At 46.1% G+C, this 26,762-nt stretch overlaps 1 protein-coding gene across 1 annotated transcript; it reads right to left on the bottom strand.

The window, feature by feature from the left end:
* Positions 1-219: 219 nt before the first annotated feature.
* On the bottom strand, positions 220-21,946 carry angpt2b (angiopoietin 2b). The gene is made up of 9 exons (XM_030347957.1): positions 20,902-21,946; positions 13,747-13,899; positions 12,897-13,018; positions 9,651-9,883; positions 9,179-9,303; positions 6,023-6,124; positions 3,338-3,504; positions 828-958; positions 220-463 (listed from the first exon to the last, which is right to left on the bottom strand). Exons 1-9 carry the CDS (start codon positions 21,262-21,264, stop codon positions 303-305), a joined length of 1,557 nt encoding a protein of 518 aa, XP_030203817.1. The 5' UTR covers positions 21,265-21,946; the 3' UTR covers positions 220-302.
* Between the last annotated feature and the right edge of the window lie 4,816 nt (positions 21,947-26,762).

Here is a 26,762-nt window from a genome sequence, read left to right as displayed (position 1 = left end):
TGTCCGTTCTGAGGCTCTGCGTTCAAACAGTCTCCCGGTGGGGGCTGCGTTCCATTTGAACCATTCGTCTTACCGCAACCATGCCCACCTCACCATATAGACACACACAGGCCGATGCCCACACACACCCAGTCACGCACGCACGCACGCACGCACGCACGCACACACGCACGCACGCACGCACGCACGCACGCACGCACGCACGCACGCACGCACACATACATACACACACACGCACGCACGCATACGCACACACACACACACACACACACACACAACAAATGAACAGAATGTTCCCGGCTCTACAGGTTTGCCGGGCGCACCATCATGGTTGTCATGGTAGCCATCAGCGTGGGGCCCTTCCAGTAGTACCACTTGATGCCGTTGTAGCTGACCACGGTGGAGGATGCCGGGTAGTACATCCCATTCAGGTTAGATGGACCGCAGGCCTCAAACCACCAGCCTGAAACCAAGGGGGGGGGGGGGGGTCAGGATCAACTCATGTCTGCATGATTTAAATTGGATTCAGATAGAAGGGTCAGGGTGTTTCACTCCCAGCTGAAAGGAACTGGATGATTACCCCCCTCCTCCCATCCCCCCCTGCAGCCCCCCTTTACTCCCCCACCTGCTCATCACAGACGAATATGTCTAACGATATACTATAAGTTGCTTTAAAAAAGTCTCTGCTGAACGACTAAATATATGTATAAAGGCTGGCAGATGCGCTGAGACGCCCTTCGGGGCCGTTTGCGTCAAAGAATGAGAAATAATGGGTCGAAGTGTAATTAAGAGCGAGCGGAGAGGGAAGGCGCTCCCCGTCTCCTTACCCCCAGAGGCGATCTGCGCACACTTGCAGGTGCAGCCGTCGTTGTCCCTGTCCTTGGTGCTGAAGGCCGTGCCGGAGTGAGTCAGGCTGCTTGTGCGCCCCGCTGTGCCGCTGAACCCTTGGGCGTGGAGGCTATAAAATAAAGCCCCCCCGCCGAAAAAAAATAACATGAAAGGCTTTTAGCAACAAAAGAGAAAGTGGCATTAAAGTTGGATGAAAAAACTTGTCACCTAACAAAGTGAAGCTGCCATGGAACGGCAGGATCTAAGCCGGAGCCCAGCGGGATGGGGTTGCTATGCAACAATGATTAAGGAGTGTGAGACGAAACCACCATTCTTTCTTTATTATCCCCGCATCACTTTTTTTTTTGGAGGGAAATGGATGATTTGTCTCACAGAATTCCTAGAGGTACAAGCTGTTTATTGTTTTATTCTTGCAGAGTGTGTGTGTGCCAGTGTCCATCTGTCTGTGAGTGCGTAAGTGCGTCTATGCGTCTAACTGTGTCTCTGCATTGTGTGTGTGTGTGTGTGTGTGTGTGTGTGTGTGTGTGTGCGCATGTGTGTGTGCGGTGCATGAGTGGGCCGGTTTATGTTTGAAGGGGAAGTTCACGAGGTCGAGTGCTGTCTGCACCGTGTCTCACCCCGCCGTTCGGCGTGCTAAGCATCAGTCCCTTCCCCCCCTGCAGAGAATGTGACCTTATCCGCAGCCCCCCGGAGCATGTGGTCTGGGATGACTCGACGAATCTGCTCCTCCCCTGCCTCCCCCTGCCCCCCGACAGCTCCTAAGTTCAGAGGGCATTGACCGCCGAACTCCTGGGCTGTAGACAGACGGCGCGTGCGTCTCCGGCCACTTAAGTGGGAGAGAGGAGGCTGTGCTCGTGGCTTACGGGGGCCACGGGGTCGGGGAGGGAGACGATGCTTGGAAAATTGTAGTAGGTAATTGCTGAGATGGTGTGAAACACACAACTTCGAGCTGTGTGCTGCATGCCGGCTTGACAGGAACAGTGGTATGAGCTGGCGTATAGCTCGGTGTCAATACAAATCAACACGGGGGCTATGCCTCGTGTTTTTGACTATCTTGTTGGTGAAAGGATCATTTTCCCCCGCACAGATGACACTTTCCAGTATTATTGTACTGTGCTAATGTTTCCTGAAATGTATCATCCTATGCTGATTGAAGAAAGAGGTGCTCTGGGGTGAGGACCTCCCTGGATGAGAGAGAGAGAGAGAGAGCGAGAGAGAGAGAGAGAGAGAGAGAGAGAGAGAGAGAGAGAGAGAGAGAGAGAGAGAGAGAGAGAGAGAGAGTGAGAGTGGTGGTGAGGGGAAGGAGGGGATGGGTGTCACGCATTGACATGATCAAGCCGAGATGGGAAAATGAACATGTCAGTGTGCTCCGTTATCAAAGACTCTTGTTGGATGGCTATTTAATTTTAATTTTTTATAGCGAGAGAGAGGTTTCATTGGCTGAATGATTGCGTGGACCACAGGCCTCTGGCTCAATGGGTCCAGTTCAAAAGCCAGGATTGCACAGCAAACTTATAAAACTGGTGCATCCTTAGCTCGTAAAGATATTCACACTCTCTCCCTCACACACACACATTAACGTACACGAAAAGCTCACACAAGAAGTAGCTGGCTTCATACAAGGATGACGTCTGACTGAACAGGTGGCCTCTCTCAGACAGAGAGGGAACTCACGCTTACAACTTCGTTGAAACCAACTAAACTGACTGACTGCCCACTGATTATGTCAAAAGAGAGGGAGTAAGCACTCGCACGCAATGAGTAGATCTCATCATCGCATTATCTGAGAATTGTTTGGCGAAATAACATTTCTGGTGAAGGTTTTTGCTCACTTAAAAGCATCCTCCTCTGGCTCAAGAATTGTGATTATTTGTTTTTGTATTTTTTTTACTCATAGATTCCCGAGAAGCAATGGGTTTCCGTGACTCAATAGTTTCCTGGCAGTTTGTTGGTAATACTGGGTGTTTTCCTTTTATCCTGTTCCCGCGTAAGAGGCCACCCATGGAGATTTGCCGCAGCGTGATAGTGGGAAAACAATGACGGTAGATTAGAGCAGCAGCCTGCCTTTCTATTAACTCATATATCTGAGTGACAGAAAATGAATGGCAGTGTGGTCATAGGATTGAGCTTGTAAATAAGCTATTGGATAATAGCTTCTTGTTTGCCCCGGGTCACAGTTGTTGTATTATATTGAATTGTATTATTATCAAAATCAAATTATTTATTGCAAGGTGGTAATTGTAGTGTGGTTCAACTAATCTCAGAACTCTGATGATAAGCAATCACTTATGCAATAAAAGAACTGCACCAATAATTATGCTGAAAAACATAATAACACGGTAAATAATAGTAACCCACAACATATCAAAATCCAACCCGTAATATTGATTCCAATCATTACTTTTACCCATCTATGTTATTCACTGTTTACACTTCTAGTTCAGTTTTTACAATTGTATTGGTCAATTGTAAAGGATTGAAAGTCGACCTGTAGTTGGCGTCCTCAGCGTCCACGTGGAAGTGGTCGTAATGGGAGAAGACCTCGCTGCCGCCACGGTCCCTCAGACGCACCTGCAGGCTGTAGTCCTGGGAGCTGGTCAGCTGGTGGATGATGTCATTCCCCAGCCAGTGCTCTCCGGACGGATCTCCAAAGCCCTGGGGTGTGGCCACAGAGAGGGGGGGGGGGGTATAAAGAGGTGTGATTCACGTTAATGACGCCTTTACTTTTTTTACCCAGTAGCCCACAGTGAGTGTCTCCATCCCATCTCCTAATCAAGGAGAGTAAAAAGCCACAAAACTGCTGCCTTATCAAAAAGGAAATATTGAAGACGTGAAATGTACCATTTGATTGCAATGCGATTCCAACCCCAAATCCATGTGACGCCATTCTTCATAGTTAAGGGCCAGTGTGTTAAACTGAGTTGTTCACAAATTGAGACGTGGTTGGATGTGTAGATCTCCATCTGTGCAGCGGTTTGTGTCCATGTTCCAAAGAGGGTCAAGCTTTGAGGACACATATATATATATATATATATATATATATATATATATACACACACTCTGTGGCATTATATACAGTCTATTTATATACATATAGAAGCTGTGTTGAGCTCCTGACCTTCGAGTGATTTTGATGTCTGCGTCCAAGATGATTAAGCTTTTTGGAAGCATAGTATAAGGCCACGGTGTGTGTTGCATTTCTTTTCCAACATCGCTCATAGAGATAATACACCCAAATCATTCCTACACCGCTTAGCCCAAAATGTAATTCCTTGTAAACGCGTTTAAACTCTCTAGAGCTGTTTGTCCATCCTGGGCTACTATAGAAACAATGGCGGTTAAACATGGCGGCCTCCGTGGAAGAGGGCCGACTCCCCATGTAGGGCTCAAATGATCGAAACACACCAATTTGCATTTTCTTGGGATTAAACAATAATTTAAATGATATATTCAGTAACAGTATATATTAAGAAAAAGGTTTTCTCTTTGGTTTCTCTGTTATGTCATTGTCTGAAAGTGATCAGACAGTTAGGATTCACTTATCAAGGCAAGGTGAAATGTAATTAAATTCATATAATGAAAATAACATTAAAATAAAATGAGTTTGGTTCCCTTGAGCCTTAAGGCAAAGTAAAAAAATATATATTTATAATATATATATATATTGTATTGAAATAGAAAAGAACTGAACAAATGGAACAATATTACATGTAATCAGATACAATCTTTGAAGGGAGTGATTAGCTGTATAGAGTCAATTCTGTAATTGAAACGAGGCCTGTCACCCCATAGTAATACGAATGAATAAAGACAAGTCTGTTTGCAGAGACTTGCATGAGAGGTGATGGAAAGCAATTACTATCGCAGTTTAGGCGATTGTATTCTAATTGTATTCATCAATCTATCATGTAAGTCAGGGGCCTCATTTATCTTTAGCGTAAAGAGATGGTTGTTTGTCACGTCTAATAACTGTGGCTTGATTTTAAAAAGCATGTGTCTTAAGGGTCAAGGAAAGCATTCCGCACATACACAGTGCCACGGTGCCATCTAAACAACAAACTACCGCAAAACCACTAAACAAGCTAACATATTGATCATACGCTTGTAAAGATATGAGTCCAATAAATCCATTTTATTTCTCTCTAACCTGCCCTTCCTCATCTGCTCTCACTCAATCGCTCTTTCCGTGCCAAGCCATATGAGTTCAACAGCTGAGGAAGGTTGAAAAAGCATTTCAATTTTAATTTCAATCACAAAAACCCCAGGCAAACCGCACTCATTAGCACGTTGGGCCAATTGAATTAGAGTCCTAATTGTTTCTTCTCATTCTTTTGTCGTTTGAACACACGAGTTGGGGTCGATTGACGGATCGCATAACGTCTCGCCGGCACTGAGGCTGGCATGGGGGGCAGTTATACTGCACTGCTGCTCGCATGGGGGGCAGTTATACTGCACTGCTGCTCGCATGGGGGGCAGTTATACTGCACTGCTGCTCGCATGGGGGGCAGTTATACTGCACTGCTGCTCGCATGGGGGGCAGTTATACTGCACTGCTGCTCGCATGGGGGGCAGTTATACTGCACTGCTGCGGCAAGGCTGGCACACTGTTGCGTAACAGCGCACTGAAGCGTGTTTTTTGTGGTCAGGTCGAGGAATGGCCCCAGGATGAGGGACTCGTGTGTACTGCAGTGTTATTTGCTGTCAGCACTTGTTGCTCAGGGCTCATCTTTCATAACCACTCATATTTTCACTACAATTTTTCCGGAGAGAGAACGGCAGAGAGAGAGGGTGATAGAGAAGGATAGAGAGGCCATTGGGACTTGGATGATGGATAAAAGACAGTGCTCCATGGATCAGGGAAATGCAGAATGTGTGTGTGTGTGTGTGTGTGTGTGTGTGTGTGTGTGTGTGTGTGTGTGTGTGTGTGTGTGTGTGTGTGTGTGTGTGTGTGTGTGTGTGTGTGTGTGTTGATGTGTGGGGGTTTGACAGAGAGTTGGAGAGAGAGCAGGTGCAATAACATGAGGATTGTGAAGGGTGGGGGGGTAAGACTGGGCTGCGGGGGGGGGGGGGGGGGGGGGGGGGCAGTCAGACACAACAAGCACCCCCCACCCTACCAGGATGTACAGAAACACTACGTCTGAATTCAGCTGGGATGGGGTCAGCAGAAGCGTACCGCCTTGTAGTCGCTCCATCCGCGGTGGAAGTCCACCGAGCCGTTCCACCGGTGCTGCAGCACGGTCCACCCCCCGCCGCGGGTCTGCATGTCACAGAACACCTGCCGAGAGAACCAGAGGAGGGGAGAGGGCGACCGGGGGAGGGGGTCGGGGCTTACTGATTTGCTTCGGTTGAACGGGTTCAGTTGCAGAGACAGCGCTGAGTTTGAGTTCACAGAGAGGGGGGGGTGAGGAGAAGAAAAAAGAGCGACAGCAGAGAAAATGTGAAACATGCAAATACAGAAGAAGATGGTTGCATCAGTGGATGCAGAGGAAGCGCGGAAAAGAGATGACGTTTTACACCTGGCGGGAACAAGGCAGTGGAACGATGCCAGCGAGGCCTCGGAGAGAGAGGGAGCAGGAGAGAGAGAGAGAGAGAGAGAGAGAGAGAGAGAGAGAGAGAGAGAGAGAGAGAGAGAGAGAGAGAGAGAGAGAGAGAGAGAGAGAGAGAGAGAGAGAGAGAGAGAGAGAGAGAGAGAGAGAGAGAGAGAGAGAGAGAGAGGGAGGGAGGGAGGGAGGGAGGGAGGGAGTGGGAGAGAGAGAGAGAGAGAGAAAGAGCAAGAGAGAGAGAGAGAGAGAGAGAGAGAGAGAGAGTGGGAAAGAGAGAGAGAGAGAGAGAGAAAGAAAGAGAGAGAGAGAAAGAAAGAGAGAGAGAGCAGGGGAGAGAGAGAGAGAGAGAGAGAGAGAGAGAGAGAGCAGGGGGAGAGAGAGAGAGAGAGAGAGAGAGAGAGAGAGAGAGAGAGAGCAGGGGAGAGAGAGAGAGAGAGAGAGAGAGAGAGAGAGAGCAGGGGAGAGAGAGAGAGAGAGAGAGTGGTGGTGAGGGGAAGGAGGGGATGGGTGTCACGCATTGACATGATCAAGGCGAGATGGGAAAATGAACATGTCAGTGTGCTCCGTTATCAAAGACTCTTGTTGGACGGCTATTTAATTTTAATTTTTTATAGCACACGCAAGAACGCACGCACAAGCACGCACACAAAATGATGATGCACAGTTACTCGCAAGAGACACTCACATACACACCAACACATGCAACAAATCATTTTTATTGGCTTTGTCATGGCTTGACATAGTTTTCCTTTCAGATATGTAGATGTGAGATCTCTCAGCTGTAAAAGTAATATTTTGTAATTGTAATATTGTGGCATTATCATTTGTGTATTTTATTTGTTTTCAGCTAACTGGATTTTGCTACTGCCATATTTTCAATTCAAACGCATTTTATCCAAACAGCCGATGGCTTAGCCCAACAGAAATGCAACTTTGACGAAAAACAATGCAATGTTTGCAACCAGTAGTTTTCTGATGAAATGTTTGGCTTCTGTATTCTGTTGAATGTTGATAGACAATACCTCTGTCAGATAATAATCCCTAGACCGGAAGCACCGATTAACCAGGGAAAACACCCCCTCATTCCTCACGAAAGATAATCTGATTTAAGACTTCATAACTTGTTTAATGCAAGCACATGGTTTGGGTTAGACATGGCCTCTGTGGAGACTGTTGACCATTGTAATAAAATAGTTTATCTTTTAGAAGTTTTGAAGTTGATTTTGAAGTTGAGGATAGCAATCGTTAGAAAACCGGTTGCGTTGGCGTCCACACTCGGTGTCACGGTGATGGACACTTATAGGGGGTTGCTAAGATACAAGAATATCCCACCCACCTACCCGTTTTCCTCCTGATTGATTCCAGTTGTGTTCTCAGAATAGCTGCAGAGTGGACTTAAAAATGGATGATTGTGGGTGTTAAGTATAGGTCTTCTTGGATGCCATTAATTTTGCTGTCGTAACTCGCTATCTTCTGCTTGGGGAAAAATTATGCCAAATGAGTTGGTGTTATGAAATATGGGCCAGAATAGGACATTGTTAATCAGGGTCAGACGGTTGGGCTGAATTCCGATGTGCTGTGTTATTATTTGGTACATTAGAGAGCAAGACAATGTATTGAATACTGATTTGGAGCAGATAAATATTTATTATACCTTTACCAAAATGAATTGATTACAATCATTTATGAGCAAAATCCTGACCACTTGGGTATTATATGACTTGTTTTTTTATGGCCTCCAGCAGTTTCATTAGGCTTTAGGGTTCTTTTTCTAAGTATTTTTATGTAGCCACGTTTATAATTTTAACGACTCCGTTTTGCATTCATCAATCTAAAAAGGGAAATCTGTCTCGGCTCTTTTCTCTCTCTTATTCATGCGCTCCTAATGAAGGTAGTATAAATTTCAAATGGAAAGTGCATGCTTGTCCCTTGTCCAACTAAATAAAACCGACACACCAAATATAAAAAAGATGCCGATTTTAATCTGCCCCACATTATTACAACCTCCCATTTTTTGCCAGCTGCAGTGAAATAAAATGGCACGAACTGAAGGCAGAAAACACAGCTGGAAAGCACTGACATCTATCGCAATCTGTACGGCCCGTGTCTGGCAGGAAACGCATGGCTCCGATGCCAAACTACTGGCTCATTTGACCCACAGGAAATGAGAAGAACCAGGGAGGGAGGGAGGGAGTTAGGGGGAGGAAAGAGGCAGTTGTACCAGCCAACCAGTGGTGCAGAGGCATGGCAACCTGTTTTTTGCTAACTTTATTTTCTCTGGAAAAACTCAAAGATCTGACCACGGAATGCGTGTCTTGATTGAGGAAACCTCATAGGCTCGCGGTCAGGTTAATGATAGCGAATTACTTTTGGGTGGCTAAGCTATATGCTATATGTTTCTATATGCAATTTCCTCCACACATACACTTGCTGAATCCAGAGCCCTGAAGGGCCTGATGTGCCTGTTGTTTGTAATGCTACCTCCCACAAAACGAAGGCATGACATTTCCGTAGACGACTGTGCCAGGAAAAGTTCGGAGAATGTCATTGCACGAATCGTTTGTCTGAGTTCAACGATGCCCATAATAATAATAATGAAGCTTCTGAATGTCACAGTGGATAAGGTTGGACACTGCAGCCAGTATCACTATAAATCAATATCAGTAATATGAAGGAAGGGACACGTGCTTAATATCAGCAATGATAAAATGTTTCGCAACAATGCCTAGAATGTATGTGATATTTAGAGGAAGAGGTCATTGGATTTATGTGTAACGTTACAGCACCTTGACGGTTTGGGTGGAGTTTGGGAGGCGGATGCTGTATATCCCGTTGTCTTTCACTCCGGAACGCAGGATGTCTGCACAGTCTCTGAAACTGGCCTGCTCCTCTTTTGCCGTTGTGGCGATCTCTGTGAATACACTTTCAGATGAGCACCTGCTTTTTAGAAATACGACTGAGAGCTCAAGTTGGCGTCAGGCAATGGACTTGGTCACCTTTGAACTTTACATACGTCATCAAACATGTGCTTTACCAGCAAAAAAATAATCCAGTATAATGGCTCTAAGGTTTCAGTCTAATCACTAGGCAAGGGTTCTGAGAGGGACTGGATTTGGAATATCCGCGTCGACCTCCTTGACATGCCTAACCACCGTTGGCTCTTTGATGAGCTGTCTGGAAAAAACACATCCCATGCCACGTTGGCCACGTGTGTCTACTGAGTGTGTGTGCTCCCATTTCCCCTGGGAGGGGCTTTACCATTGCAGTGGTTGACCATAGCCAGCAGCTGCTGAACAGAGTTGGTGAGCAGGGCCTGCTGCCTCTGCAGCATGGAGCTGTTGGCCGTGGAGCCGTCCACCTCCCCCTGGAGCTGTCCCACTAGGCGGCTCTGCCTGTCCAGGAGCTCCTGCAGCTGCTGCTTCTCCTGCTGCAGCCCCTGGAGCTCCCTGCCGTAGCGGGACTCCAGCGCCGAGAACCGCTGCTCCAGGAAACTGGGGGGGCAGGGCAGTCCAAGGACATCAGTCGAGGGGAGGAAGGGGAGAGAAGGAGAGAGAAGGAAAGGAGGCGTGACATGAGATCTCCTTAGCTCACTCTTGTTTGGGGTTGCCGTTTGGACTAGGGTTGTGTTAGGTTAGGGTGAAGGCTTGTGTTGCGGTCGGAGCTAGGATGAGGGGCACGGGTTATGGGCTTGCATCAGAGTTGCAGCAAAGAATGGGGCAAGGGTTTTGGTTAGAATGAGGGCTAAAGTTTGTGTTAGAGTTAGGGACAAGGCAAGGGTTTGGATAAGAGCTAGGGCTAGAGTGAGGGCTAAGGTTGGAGTTATAGCTAGCTTTATGTTATGGCTGGGGTTGAAAGTGGATGTTTTGCAAATAAAAGTAAGATTTAGTGGCCCTCATGTGTGTGATGATGGATGATATATAGACCTTAGAATAGAGTAGAGTCTCGCTGGGTACACATACAGCAGTACGGCTGAGACCATCACAGGTAGGCAACCTGTAATGCCCCTCCATCACAGCCATAATTCAACAAGCTGACAGTCACCTGCGTGTGTTTGTGTGTGTGTGTATGTGTGTGTGTGTGTGTGTGTGTGTGTGTGTGTGTGTGTGTGTGTGTGTGTGTGTGTGTGTGTGTGTGTGTGTGTGTGTGTGTGTGCGTGGGCATGTGTGTCGGTCTGTTGGTGCATTGATACGCACGTGTGTGTGTGTGCGTGTACGTGTGGCGTGTACGTGTGTGCGTGTACGTTTGTGTGTGTGTGTACGTGTGTGCGTGTACGTGTGTGTGTGTGTGTGTTGGGTTGTCATTTTGGTTCATGTCTGTTTGCTCCACACCCTCAGCACCAAATGAACATCATAAATCTTTGGGCAAGATCTTTATGGGCTTGACTCACAGCTCTGGGGTTACTTTTGAATCAACTCCAGCCCCCCACGTTGAACAAGCTACTTTTTGGGTCTCCGTTCATGCTGTGGCCAGATGGAAACATGTTTATTTAATCTCATGCATGCAAGGGATCATAGTGATGAAGTAGCAGAAATGTACTGGTCGGGATTCATCATTGCAATGCAATGATGAATAATTATTAATTAATGAATTGTGAACAAAAATAAAATATATAAAGAGTACAAATAAGAGTAGAAAAATGTAGTGGAAAGAAATATGTACTTTTTTGTGTGGGAGGAGTCTTATGTAGAGGAGAAATTCTATTATATATATTTTATGGGTTTTTGTATTCATGAACTTGGAGTCAACTCATATGTCACCTGACCACAATCTGAAAAGAAAGTTTGAGTCAGAGGAGCCTGCTTTAGCAGCGACCTGAATTTTCATCTCAACATTCATCATCTTATTGCATCTCCTTTGTCTGAATTCATCATCATACAGAGCGCATTTTCATGAAGACAAAACGTCTCTACATTTTTAAATCTCATGTATCACTGCATGGCACGGCTGCCTCCTCCAACTCTGCGAGCCAATGTTGTTCACGAGAACCCAAACTCAAAACAAAAAGCATCTCCTCATCCTCCATTTTAGAAATCAGAGATTCTCTGAGATTCTCTGTTCTGCAGGATCCAGAAGTGGTGGTGACCACTGAAGCTCTTCTGTTCTTCTTCTACTCCACAGGGGGCCGCTGCCCCCTCCCCCCCTCCCCCCTCCCCAACAACCCACCGACCCTCCCCTCACTCTAACGGGTTCTGCCTCAGAGTGTGCCCTGCATAGGTACTGTACTGTAAAGGTTATGGTCCCCTAAAACCTGACACAGAACCAAAACAGGGACTGCGTCGAGGCGTGGTCCTTGCGTTGCATCGACGTGGAACCATAACTGAGCCTTAAGAGTGTTACATCAATGTATATGCCAGGTCCTTATAGATGTGTATATATATATATATATATATATATATATATACATATATGTGTACAACATAGAGAGGAGCAGGTCCTAGCTCCCTCTGGATTCCAATCGGATGTGTAACAGGAGTCTAGGCCCCAGCTCTCACATGCTCACAGTTGGATGGAATCACAAACAACCAGATACCAGGGCCACGCCCCCCCCCTCGCTGCTAGGCGACCCGTCCTGGCCCCCCTGCTTTTATGATTGGACCAGACGGAGTACCGCCCTTGTTTCATTTAATAGGAGACATGGGAACCCCTTTCATATATATTCACACGTTATGGTACTATCCACACACATGCAGTGCATTTGCAAACAACGACACACACACACAAGCACAGACATTAATGCACTCACACATTATCGTGCACACACAAAAACACACACAGACACACACCCACACATTAATGCACACACCCGCTGACTGCTTGACAGCCCTTAACCATGAGGGTTCACCCCTGTGGATCCCATCTGCAAGTGTTTGGGCAGTTGGCTTTAAAGCCCTACTGTATGGAAAACAATTGTTTAACACCATTAATAACGATCAACTCTGATGTAGATCAAGTTTGATTGTTGACACAGCGTGCACTTCTGGGGATAAATGAGCCCATATGTTTCTTCTCTGTGTCAAATACAGTAAGACTAGGACTCAATCACTGTATGTGCGTGTGTGTGTGTGTGTGTGTGTGTGTGTGTGTGTGTGTGTGTGTGTGTGTGTGTGTGTGTGTGTGTGTGTGTGTGTGTGTCTGTCTATGTGTGTGTGTGTGTGTGTGTGTGTGTGTGTGTGTGTGTGTGTGTGTGTGTGTGTGTGTCAATGTATGTCTGTCGATCTGTGGGGAATGAGTCTGTTGACAAGACTATGGGTTTGTAACTATTAATGTGTGTATGTGTGTATGTGTGCAGTGTGCGTGTGTGGCCATGAATGTGTGTGTGTGTCGACATGAATCTGTGTTGTTGTGTGTGACTATGTCTATGAATGTGTGTGTGTGTGTGTGTGTGTGTGTGTGTGTGTGTGTGTGTGTTTGTGCGTGCGTGCGTGCGTGCGTGCGTGCGTGCGTGCGTGCGTGCGTGCGTGCGTGCGTGCGTGCGTGCGTGCGTGCGTGTGTGTGTGTGTTCACCTGTTTTTCTCATTGAGCCGGGAGATCTCCTGGGTCTGCTGCAGGATGTGTTTCTCCAGCCGGTTGGTGAACAGCGAGTACTCCAGCAACTGGATCTCCAGCCGGCTGGTCTGGTTCAACACCTACCAACGGCCACAAACCCAGAGGAATGGATGCCTCCCTCGCTCACAGAGGGATCAACCAGCAGCACAAGAACAGCCCAGAGGGAGTCATGGATGAATGTAGAATACGGATGAAAACTTGATAGATATGCCGTTCTGTCTACTAATAGACTCCATGTAGAGTTTCAGTTCAGCTTTGATCTTTTGATGAACGCTGCTATTATCTCGCTGTGCACCTGTGTTGTGTTTTCTAGCAAATTGCAGATTAAACAAAAGCTCAAACTAACAGGCTTTGATATTTACACTGTTTTGGGTGTTCTTTGTTAACCTGGCTAGGGTGGGAGTGTCCCGCGACCCCAGCAGACTGTCATAACAAGTCTGTGGCACGACAAAAAACACATCTGTGTTGTTGCATTGCACTGTATGTTTTAATTGGCATGTTGTCAGTCACTTCTCTTAACTTCCCCACTGTCAGCCCCCCTATCAGTAGAGCGAAACACAATCTGCTTAAAATCCATTGCTCTTCCCCTGTGGACCACACCGACCTTGAGTAATAGGCTTATATTGGCAATACACGTTCATGTAATGATCTTCTCAAATTATGCCTGAGTTTAGCACAAATGGTTCACAGCCATCGTGTCTGTTCAGATGGTTCACAGCCATCGTGTCTGTTCAAATGGTTCATAGCCATCGTGTCTGATCAAATTGCATTCAAACAGCTCCACACTGCCCCCTGCTGGTTGACTCACCTGGGTCTCCACGTCCGTCAGCTTGCGGGTTTGCTCCGCCGATTGGCTGAGGAGGTTGGTGCCCATTTCCAACATGGCCGCCGTCTGTGTGTGCACCTCGTTCCTCTTCTCCTCCATACCGGAGCGCACATTCTCCCTGATGAAGCTCTCCAACTGCCCGGAAACACAGGTAATACAAATATATTATTCACCAATTCTCTGTGAATAAGTTTAAAAAAATCGGACTTTCTACTAAAAGATGCTAGGCCTACTTCCCATCAATCCCTCTGTGTATCATCCACACATCCGCTTCTCTATCTATCTGTCAATCTATTCATCACCCATCAAAATCAATCCATCCATTCATCAATCTGGTAAGAATCATGCCCAGAGCACCATGCAAAACAAACCCCTTAGCATGACTTCCACCCCCATCACGGAAGCATGGCCTTTCTGAAAACCATGTGCAACAAGGTTCAATGGCCGTTTCCCAAACAGCTACAATCCCATTCCAATGGTGGAAAATCGTGCCATTTCCGGGACTTCCGAGGGGGGGAGGGGGGAATGTGTGAACTCTAATCAATCACACACTGGGAAGCGGGAAAGGCGTGAAATGTTAAAACGGTTGGTTTAGAAATAGCACGCCATCCATCTTGTTCCATGAGCGAGGCACATGGAAGGCAAACGCAGCCACCAGTCAGGCATTTAATATACCATGTTTTGCACGTCAGCGGTGGGGGTGGTGGTGGGTGGGGGGGGGCAATTTGGTTTGACATGCAGCGCCGGTCTTGTGATAAAGACGGGTTGAAAACCGCAGAGAGAATTAATGCTATTTTTTGGGGTGAGAAATGTCACAGCAAAATAGTCGAGTGAACGGGAGGGAGGGTGGGGTTAAATATGGAGAGTTGATCAAAGGGATTTTTCTGCCATAGGCACCGCACCCCGACCACGAACGATTGAAGAGAATACCATAGCTTGTGTTTTTGTGTGTATCCATACTGTTTCTCCCAACCCCACCCTACACTCAACTTCAACATCTTTGCTACGGATGAAAACCAGACAAAGATAAGAAGCAGTCCAGAAAAAATACTTCAAAAACTCATCAAATACGAAAGATGACTTTGAGGAGATTACCGCGGCGTCTCAAACCAACTTGATAGCTCGCGATCACATTCCTTCTCACGGAAGCTTCTGGTCCGTCCAAAGAGCTTTTCCACACACTTTCCATCATAGCTGTCTGATTCGATTGACCTCAGGTTCAGAAGTCGGGGTGCACTGCCCGCCAAAACAGAACCATTTATATTAACGCTGGTAGAAGCCATTACATCTTGTCTACATGGATCCAAATTAGTTTTGCCGGCTGCGTGTCTGGTTTTGGGGGGGGGGGGGGGGGGGGGGGTTGTGGGAGAGACAGTGGGGGTCAGCAATGGCCGGGTTCATCCCAGTGTCTGTAAGGCTTCAGCGTTGTTACAGCAAATGTTGAATGTTTTTTTTGGGGTGTCTACGAATCCGTCACAAGGGAGGATTTCCTATGATGGAGGAGCATGAGAACCGCTCTGATGGCTTACAAAAGCCAAAACACGGAAAAGGTGGCTTTACTCAGACATGGAATCGGCTCCTAATTTATGTGTCATGTCAACCTTGTTGGTTTGAAGGTTGAAATAAATGAGGTTGCGACCCGAGTGTGTTGTCAACACCGCTGAATAACGTAGTGCCTGTTGTATTTTCTCCTTCGTCTTGATGGTGGTGAGTCGGTGGCGCTTGAGGTGTCGTTGGCTTAATGAACTAGGCTGGTAGAACAACAACTCCACGGGTTACCTTGCCACCGCCATCTCTCATAATATGACCGTATTAACATAAGCTGTTTGGGCTCCGGAAAGTCGCCTTAAAAACACTTTCAAAGCCACTCCATCAACCCCCCGAGGAGAGCAGGAGTTGAGCGGAGCACAATATTGGGAGGTTGTGTGAGGTTTCAAAACAAAAGCAAAGAAATCGCTTGTTTCTCCTCTCTGAATTCCCCGGAGAAGTCAACTGGGACAAGGCATAGGATGCTAGGTCAACTCTGAAACTCCACAGAGGAGTAATGTGTGTGTTTGTGTTTGTGCGCGTGTGTGTGTGTTTGTTTTCTTTTATCGAATACCAAAGAGAGGGTCATATTTAGACACATACACACAGACAAACAAACACATGCACACATTCCCTCTCACACATATTCTTTCCCCAACCCACTCTCTCTAGTCTCTCTGTCTCTCTCTCTCTCCCTCACACACATACACACAAACACAACTACACACACACACACACACACACACACACACACACACACACACACACACACACATACACACACACGTGCACACACTCAAACCCTTAGGCTATCCCACCTTGGCACATGGTCCAGTTTTACATGAAACACATAGCCAGGTGTTTAAAGGGGCCTTCACCACGAGGTCAAAGGTCAGAATACTCATACTCACTTACATGCATATCGGCGTTCTTGCTAAGGTTGTGTGGAACTTTAGCCTTGTGAAGCAAGGAGGCGAATCGTTGAATAAATCATGTAACTTTGTAACGGTACTGGTGGCGGCCCAGCTATTTGCTGGCTCTGGGTGACATTTTAGGTTTACAAGACCTGTTTATGAGATCCAAGGCACATATTCAGACTACTGATCTACTTCTTGTGAGCAGCCCTCAAAACCAGGCAGGAGGGGTGGGCCCGGAGAGGCAGTTGAGTTTTGGTTCAAACAAACGCATACACACAAACCATACACATAACCTAAGATACACACAAGGGTAAATGCTTGACATGGTCGCACGGGGGGGGCGTGATATTGAAGTCTGGTCTCACAGCAGGAAGGCATAGACAGCACTCGCAGGATCGCCCCTCCTGTGTTGTTTAGCTGGTGTTTTTGTAAGCGCGTGCCGCCGGAGCGAGTGAGCAAGACGAGACGCAATGATCAGGACCTGACAGTGAACATGGCAGGCTTCCACACAAGCAACTTTATTCACCAGCCATGATGAAAACCAGCCAAGGCTGAAGAGTGAGACAGGGGGATTAATCGAGAAGAATGGAAGCCATTAAAAAAAACTGAACAAAGGATCACCAAAATCAGGAAAAAAAGTCATCATTTGATCTCAACTCTTAAAAACAGCCATTTTCGTTTTTAAACTCACATCAAACATGATATTTTTCCATAACTTTAGATAAATGAAAAAAACACTCAACAAAATATACCCACAAACAACTTAAATAGTTGAATAGTTCTTAACATCGTTAAGAACAACGTTTCATCTACAACATGGATGTCTCCGTGGGCGACTGGCAGTAAAGGTTTGATTCTCTTGCTGAACATCTTTCTTTAATTATTTTGTGATTGAGGAAGGGGGTTAGCTATTTTCTGTGATAGTCTGAATGTTATATGCCCTATAATATTGTAACCTTAATGGTCCAGTGTGTGAAATGTTGCCGGAACAAGCAATGAGGTTGCAAATTGCAACCAAGTGAAACCCCACCCACCTCCAATCCTTCCTTCCCAACTATGTTGGCCTGTACTGGCCCGTAATGTGTTAGGGGCCAGTAGGTATGACTGTTTTGCGGGAAAGAAACATCCATTTTAATCCAACCAAGAGCATCAAAACGACGAGAGCATCAAATTTTGATGCTCTCGTCGAATAAATCAGTTTAACCAATCACAATCAGGTATCGTGTCTTATTCACCATGGTCCCTGGATACGTTGTACATGACATTGGGGATGTCACCGCCAATTTACGTTTCTCACAGATAGTACTCTTATTGCATCCATAGTGGTCAACTACCTTCATGGACAATTATCGCTCTCTGTAATATGCATTGATCATTCATCTCGAAAGCAGTTGGCGCTGCAAGCCAATGTTGACTTGCCCTGAGGTACGTGAATATAGGTTGCTTTTTATAACATAACAGTGTGCAACCGTTTTGTTTGGATACAAACTTACTCTGAAAGATTGATAGCGTACCTTTAGTTATGGAACAGGGAAACTACCTAAAAAACAAACGTCGCCAAGGCATAGATGTATTAAAGGATGAACTGCCACTTCATAATTCCGCTCATCCGCAAACTACCATCCGCTACACTATTTTACACTTGAATGTAGAAGTTTAGCTCCTACGTAATTGAATCCTCGAAAGACTGAGGATATTCTGGTGAAAGGACATAACCTAAGCTTGGATTCACTGGCTATATGAGGTGGGTCCGATAGAGGGTTAAGCTTCATGGACAATTACGGTATAATGCCACGGGGCCCGGCGCTTTGTGGAGCTCAATCTGTGCATCGTGTATGTTGATGTCCACCTCTGACATTCAAGGACACTTTTATGCCCACGGTTTGGCGTATCTCAAGTACAACATCTTAATTTACTATGCCCCTACACAACGACAGTACTTGAAAATGATCACAAAAGCGTCTAAGCCATGGCTCTTCCTAACCTCTTTGTCAAAAGGCATTCCCTCTTGAGCCGTTTTGGGCTACTGTAGAATAATGGCGGTCTCCATGGAAGAGGACACCGCCCCTATTTTGATATTAAGGGGCATTTTTTTAGGCAAGGAACACAAATCATGGGATAATACAATAATTAAAACCTATTTAAGAATATTATATTCCAATTCTGCCAAATCTGTAAAGCTAGATGCCTCTACATCTGACACACTGTGCCTTAACCCTTATTAATCACTCTAATAATCGATAAATAATGAGGTTACAACAAAGTAACTATGGACAAATGTTAGGTTGCGTGCACGCTGCAACATGTGAGTGCAATGCCAGTCTCGCCAGTGTAATCCTTGTTTTTTAGTATTGTAGTAAAGACACAATTAAGTTTCTGTGTTCATTAAGATTCTTTACATAATTCGCAACAGATTTCTGTAATTCTACTTCCTCTATAATTTGCAAAGTCTGATTGTAGATTTCCTTGTGTCTATTATGTATTTATCACCAGCAAATCAAAGGTTACGATTTGAAATGAGAGGAAATTGCCTATTCAGTCAGATCCCACATGTAATTCTGAACAGATTGTGGTCATTCAAACAACTTGGAATTAGTTTACTTATTGACAACCAACTTACTAAGAAAAGGTTGGTTTGACCCAGGCTCAGGCCCATGTTTTTACTGTTTTTCTCGATTGTATACACACAAAAATTACAGTAAAAATGTCCTGGCCCAATCAGGCTCATTCAATCTGGCCCCCTAATCATCCCCCTGTATAATTGTATAATTGGCTGACTCATTAATTCCCTCACCCTCCACCTCGAGCTGGTGTGTGGCGAGCGTTCTGGCGCAGATTGGCTGCCGTGCATCACCCCTAGTGGGTGCTACACACTGGTGGTGGTGAGTGAGGTCCCCCCCTTCAATGTAAAGCGTCTTTGAGTGTCTAGGAAAAAGCGCTATATAAATTCAATGCATTATTATTATTATTATTATTATTATATGCTTTGTTACCTTTTTGTACTTGTACTTGCAAGTTTGTGCATATTTGTGTATTGTCAGAACAATGTTGCAGCATTAACTATAGATGTACATTATGACTCTGGGAAGCTGGGATTGTGAGTTTAGCCCATTAGAGCTCATTGGATAGACAAATATGCATTGGATCCTATTCTGATACGATTGTGTCAATGCAATATTTCTATGATATATTCACAGTGTTGTATTACAATTTGGCAACTGTCTTTATACTATATGTACCACCTAATTTCAACTTTAAAAAAGAAAGCTATTTCTAAACAATTGTATACATTGGAATATGTAACTTGGCCTCATAAAGCCAAAACATATGTAAATGGTATTTTGATGGAAGTGTTTTGAATTGATCACACCAGTGTTTAATTTATGCTCTCTAAGATGTATTCATTTAATAGCTGTGTTTACTGTTTGGTGGAAAAAATCTATTTTGAGTAGAATTTGTGTAGTTTTGACAAAATGATTAACTCTTCTCAGGTCTATGTTTAGTTTTGAGAAATTGAGCTATAGTTTCAGAAAACGTGTTTGAACGATTAAGAAAAATTGTAAGTGGAACGGGCCCACGCCGGGCTCAGACAAAACGTGCACAGGCTCTGGTATGGTGGTGCTAGTTCCCAATCCGGGGAAGAACTCTTGACCAGTACTTGCAAGAAAATATAGGAAAACAGACGGCACCTCCATGATCTTAGCCACAAAAAAAACTGTTTTCTGAAGATCTTTTAATCACCTCCTCACAGTTTAGCCTCTTAATAACCACAGCTAAATGACCTGACACAGGCCAGCGGTCTGGCAGACAACACACGCTAATCACTGTCTCCCACTGATAAGGACGTGTTCTGTTGGGGAAAAGCATGGCCTTCCTCCAGCCGGGTGTTGGACTTTCAATGCTACGACGTGTAGGACTTTATCTGGGGGAGTTCATGACTGAACTGGATCCTACTCTGTGTTATGATTGCAGGCAGTGAGAAGGAACGTTACATTCGTTTTTAACCGACCGCGCAATTTCTTTCCGCCATCCAATATTAGCAAAGAATCTTTTCTGTATCTTCCCTCTCCTCTTTCTCATGCAATCGGGATTTCTGGGCAGCCCAGTGGTCTTAAATACAGTACACACACATGGACAGACGCACACACACACACGCACGCACACACACAGACACACACACACACACACACACACACACACACACACACACACACACAATCTGTCTCAATCAGTCTGTCTATATCCACACACATACAGACAGACATCACTCCCATCTCATAAAACAAGTAAACATTTAAACAGTGATCATCTGGGAAATCACAGCAAAACCCTTCACTAATCCCCACTAAAGTCCTGTCCTTAGCCCGGATCCAAACTGTGCAATTTTGCCAGCGAACCCGGGGCGTGAACATTGATATTGAAAAGAACATGGGAACTAGCAGTTCATCCTCAGCCGCCAGATGTAGACGGCGTTGATGACGACCGAGGAGACAAGGCCGGCGCACTGTGCACACTGACGTAAATACAGTGAACAACAGAATAAACACAGCCAACGAGATCATGCAGAGAGGGGGGTGGGGGGGTGGGGGAGGAGCAGGTACTCTCTGGAAGTTCACCCTAAGATTCCCTGAGCAGCCTTCGCCACGTCTATCCCCGACCGCCCGCGTTTGACCCCACCGAGGGCATCGCTCACCCTCCGCAACCACAGCGTGTTGTTCTCCATGGCGCTCTCCAGGCTCTCCAGCTTCCTCTCCTGCCTGGCGTGCTTCATCCGGGCTGCCCTCCCCTCCGTGTCCTCCTCCCCCCGGGGGGAGTCCTCCACACCCGGGCCTGCCTGGGATGGGGAGTCCCTCTGCGGGGCGTCGGCCGCCCCCTGGGGGAGGTCCTGGAGGGGTGACAGGGCGGGACGACAGTGGTCGAGCTCGGGCAGCACGAAGGTGTAGGTGCAGGGGCCGTGCTGCACGCGGTGTCGCTGGCGCTCAGAACCCGCCGCCGCCGAGGCCAGCAGAGAGGCCAGGTGATAGCTCAGCAGCAGCAGGGCCCGCCAACGGACCATCTCCAGGGAGGAGGAGGAGGAGGAGGAGGAGGGTGAGATAAAGGAAGCGAGGAAGAGAGAGAGAGAGAGAGAGAGAGAGAGAGAGGGTTTAGAGAGTGCAGGCTGTCCCACCTGGCAAGCGCGTCAGGTGAGTCGGGGCTTGCTTCAAGTCTTGTGTTGCCTTCGATTTACTCCTCTCCCGCGTTTTCTTTTTCTCACACCTCTCTATTTCCACTTTCGCTCAGCTCCTGCTCGTCCCGGTAGAATAAAAAACAACAGAGCTTTCCTCTGTTATTATTTTTCCGCTGCTGGTGCCAATGTTGCTCTGTTCTATATTATCTCCCTCCACCACCACCACCTCCCCTTCTCCTCCTGCAGCACCTCTCTCTCGGGCGGCGTTGGTGTGTTTCCTCGCGCGGTGGTTCCCCCCTGAAGGACGCAACTGCTCCCGTTTTTCACCACCGTTGGTTCGGATAAACGCAATTTACACAAGAAAAAAAAAAAGAAAAATTACTTCCTCATGTTTAAAAGTGTGACGCTCTGGCGGGAGCTCAAGGAAGCCCCCAAAAAAAAAATGTCAACAAAAGAATGGAAAGTGCAACCTACAAATTCCTCTCCCTACCATTGAACCTTCTTTCTTACCTTCTTTCTCTCTCTCATCACGCTTTATACACTTCTCTCTTCTTCCCCACACTGAGCCGGAGACAGGGAGAGGCGGATGAGAGGGGTGGAGGAGAGGAGAGGAGGAGTGCACCCGACATGGCCCGTTGTTTTTTTGGGGGTGGGGGGGGGGGCTAGGGTGGGATCTCAGGCTGAAGTGGTAATACCCCTAAAACAGTTAGAGAGAGAGATGGGGGGAGAGAGAGAGAGAGAGAGAGAGAGCTGCATACCTCCCTAAGACTTTCTCTCCCCTACTCTTAATCACTCATTCTCTCTCTCTCTCTCTCTCTCTCTCTCTCTCTCTCTCTCTCTCTCTCTCTCTCTCTCTCTCTCTCTCTCTCTCTCTCTCTCTCTCTCTCTCTCTCTCTCTCTCTCTCTCTCTCTCTCTCTCTCTCTCCCCCCCTCTCTCTCTCTCTCTCTCTCTCCTCTCTCTCTCTCTCTCTCTCCCTCTCTTGCACACAACCAGACATACTTGGTGTACACACGCCACCCCCTTCCTCCCCCGCTTCGCTCCCCCTGTTTGCAGGGGGTAAGCGGAACAACACACAGTGACGAGGACTTTTCTCATTGTGTTGTCACGTGTTTCCCTCTGGCCACTCACTCCTTCCCCTCTACATCTCTCTGTTTTTCACTAATTTTACTTTTTTTCAATACTTTCTTCCCAGACTCTGCCCTTTGAAAATGAATTTTAAGTTCCCCTTGCACACACTTCTGGCAAAAATTACTTGTGGGGTGATAAAGGATATTCTTATTTGACTTTGATTTTAATCTCCTGTGACCGTGATTGAGGATCATTCACTCACTTGTGAGGGCACAAAGCCAAACACTGGCCAGCTTACATTGTTTATACGATACCCAAGTTTGAGTTTGCTTGCTTGCCTTCCCATGCAAGAGATGCCATGAAGATTAAATCACAAAAACCTTTGAACCATTCTCTTATTTCTGGAGCTTGTCTATTTATGGTCATTTCCTTTCATTTTTTATCTTTCTTTCCTTTCCTTTCTTTCTTTCTTCTCATCACTTTCACTTCAACCCTACAAGTACAACTGTGTGTTCCAATGGCTATTATGGTTTGTCATTGAAATACAGGAATACTTGATGTTTCTAACAACCATGCAAATAGTGCCCTTACCCTCTTTCTCTTCGTTGAGTTAACTCCAACACCAGCCACTCTCAGCTTTGCTCAGATTCTCTCAGATTCCTTCCTCTGACAATCTTGTATAAAATATCTCTCTCTATTTCTCTGTCTCTATCCCTCCCTCTCTGTGTATATCTCTGTAACTATCTGCATCACTCTCTCTTTGTGTATATCTCTGTAACTATCTGCATCCCTCTCTCTGTGTGTATATCTCTGTAACTATCTGCATCACTCTCTCTGTGTGTATATCTCTGTAACTATCTGCATCACTCTCTCTCTCTCTCTGTATGTCTCTGTTACTATCTGCATCTCTCTCTCTCTCTCTCTCTCTCTCTCTCTCTCTCTCTCTCTCTCTCTCTCTCTCTCTCTCTCTCTCTCTCTCTCTCTCTCTCTCTCTCTCTCTCTGTATGTCTCTGTAACTACTTAGAACTTGGAAACGCGCAACATGACAACCATAATCAGCCAGCTTGTCTTAAACGTTTTGTGCGTCATCCACTCTGCATGCTTGTCACTCTTCAGATGTAAGGATTTCCACTCACAAGAGTGAAAGTAATCAACATGCAGGCCCTAATCCCCCATTCTCAAGGACACATAGGGTAAGTATGCAGAGCGTGTTACAATGAGAATGATTACTATTATTATTGTCATCTTAGTGATGTATAATGTATGCAGTTCCAATATTTAATAAAGTGATATTTTATATTACTGTTGGTTTACCCAAGCAAGAGAGCTCTTTATGCAGGGAGGGTTTTGAAATCGCTGCTGTAGATCCCTGAAGGGGATCGTTTTGGCTGGCCCACTAGATTTTCGACAGAAAACCCCAACAATTGACGCTTGATTTGCGAAATACAACAGAAAGCCCCCAACAATGTGAATTCCAAAAACGGATTGACCTGGCACCGTCAGCCATCTCACCCTTGCAAAAGGCCTTCAAAATCAACATTGTACATTGAAGAACGCTGTTTGTAGCCACACTGACCGATACACCTTGAGGTCAACCAAGGATGAGAGAGGGAGTGATAGAGCGGAAAGTCATACATATTCCCACAATACTACAGCTGGGATTTCGATTTAGGAATCAAAAGATTGACATGGATTATCTTCAGCGATCGTCATGCCTCAGTGACCTCCGGTAGTGCCTGCTGTGTTTAACGTGCAGAGCAAATATTTTCCCGAACACATGCGGCCGATTGACATATGAATGGACCACCTGTCTTTCTCTGAACGGTAGCTGTCTCTATCTGAACGTTACATGGAAGAGAGTAATTGTTCTCCTTCAAACTCACCGACATGATGGTGGACCACAGGAAGAGAGGCACATTCTGTTCTCCGAGCGCCTCTCCCAAGCATGAAAAAAAAAAGGACGTATCATGTGTTTTCTTGCCTTTGACTTATTTATATCACTGAATCAAGGTCAGACGTAAAGATAGGGATTACATTTCTTTGCAATGGAAGAGGCTGAATCAAGAAAATAAATAAAGAAGTTGCAAGTAACGTCAACTCTGGTAATTAATGAAGGTGGCTTTCACGTCCAAACTGTTTTACCTTTGTTGTATTTCCAGAAGCCTGCGATGTATCACATAGCAGAGTAAATATTTAATATTGGGGATTCAACTGTGAGGGCGGTTGTGCAATCCGACGCATAGGCATTGAAATAGTGTTCACTGCACGAGTTGGAGGCCTCACCAATAAAAACATCAAAAAACCTTTATCTCATGGTGGGGTTTTGTCTTTGTCTATGATCAGTGTTCATGGCATGCTTCGTGTCCATTCAATGCCTCTGACAGTGTGGCTGCAAAGAACACACTTGCAAGCAAGTACATACTCAAATGTACGTTTTCCTGGCACCCCTTCTCGCCTATAGATCGAGAGAGAAGAGCGAGTGAGGAGAGCGGAAAGTAGAACGAAGCATCGTATTTTTTCAGTTAACAGTCTGCCAGCACTAAACGCTTTGACACAGCAGAAACAGACAATACCTGGGGGGAATGTTAAGGCAGATTTGGCCTACCCATGCCAGTGAAGAACCTCAGAAGACGAAGAATCAGTTATGTTTGCCTAATGTTTGTGACATTCCTCAGAAATTCAGTCATACATTATGTGCAGCCTATTTATCAAAAGTGGTCACTCAGATGTATACATGAAACACACACATATTTCCACCTCTGAATACGTGTTTGATTTACGATTTTTCTTCTACCCATAATTCATAGTGGCCGAGTCTTAAAGCACGACTGGAGGAGCTCTGGCTGTTTCTTTTAATGCCCCCCCCCCCCCCCCCCCCCCCCCCCCACCCACACCCATGGGCCCTGAATCATCCGCCTGCCGAATTTCAAGGTGACACCCACCATCCTCTCCTAAACGTGTGGATATGGGGACCGGCTTTCTGCCTCCTGTCTTGTCACCCGGCCCCGAGTCCCCAGTGGATGTGGGAAGGGGTTGATGGGGATGTGACAGGGATTCGCTCCACCTTAGGCAGGCTGTAAAAGGCTCCCTTCTCAGGCAATCCATCGCGGAGCAGATAGATGTGCGTCGTCAAGTTGAGGAATAGAAAGTGTGTATCCGGTGACTACTTTTTTGTTTTTACTACACCGTGTGTAGCAGATTTTGTTCCTGCCACCAGGTGAAACCTGTGTTAGAGGAGAACCGAAGGGATTCTAAACTGTAAAATCCATGCTCGCGGGATGGTGCGGGTGGGTCGTATTGAGAGAGAGAGAGAGAACAGTGTCCCAGTTTCCACTTCAGACACTCGCCGAACACTGCCCCCAAAGGATACAACTCGACTCAACTTTGCGTCGTCATCAAGCCCGTTGAGGCCATCGTTAAAGAGCAGCAAGAGTCTGCTTAGGATCCGTCTGGGAACAGCGGTTTGTTATCTGCCTTTCCTGTTGGATCGCAACAAGAGACAAATTGGGAGATCTGATTGCCCGTTGGGTGGGATTCATGTCTCTGCGGGCTCTGGGGAATAATAATGTTCATGGTGATGGTGCTGGTGAGGAAACGGTTTGTTAAAGAGCAGGGGAGGCAGGCCATACCATTTTCCAGCCGATGTTTTTTGTAAGCTGCGGATGGTTAAAAAAACTTGCGGACGGTTAAAGCTGCCGATGTTTTTTGGTAAACTGTGGATGGTTAAAAAGTAAAAAAGAATAACTAATGTAATATAATGTCTGGTGTAGAATGCTTTAAATGTGGGCATCGTAACAAACCAACCAGAATACAGAATGATACAGCCGCTGGGTTGACAACTGTGGAATGATTCTGTGGACCAAACAGAATGTCATATTAATGTCATGGATCCCCTGCCTCACATCACGATTAATGCTCTCGTTTCCATGGAGACAATGGAGGAGATAAAGCTCCATGGATCAACTCTTCTTGCCTGACAAAGGCTCCGGCCCTACCCCCATTAACTCGCCTGTCAAAGCGTCCGTGCCTAGGCTGGTGAACGCACTTCATGAGGGGCTGTAAAAGTTGAGCTCCGGCACCATCAAATAAAAAGTGATGGAGTCATTTATATAACAGAGACAGAGGGGAAGACAGCATGATCGACACTTGGGGAAATACCAATTATATATATTTTTTATTGTTATTATTGAACAACAAGCTTCAAACTTCTCAGATCGTACAAAACGCTTGGAGGTAGGTGTTGCAGCTGTGTGTGTGTGTGTGTGTGTGTGTGTGTGTGTGTGTGTGTGTGTGTGTGTGTGTGTGTGTGTGTGTGTGT

Source organism: Gadus morhua, chromosome 22 (assembly GCF_902167405.1).
Source record: "Gadus morhua chromosome 22, gadMor3.0, whole genome shotgun sequence".
In the NCBI taxonomy this organism is placed as follows: domain Eukaryota; kingdom Metazoa; phylum Chordata; class Actinopteri; order Gadiformes; family Gadidae; genus Gadus; species Gadus morhua.
The sequence above is the reverse complement of the archived record's forward strand: the minus strand, read 5'-3'. Positions and strand labels throughout refer to the sequence as shown.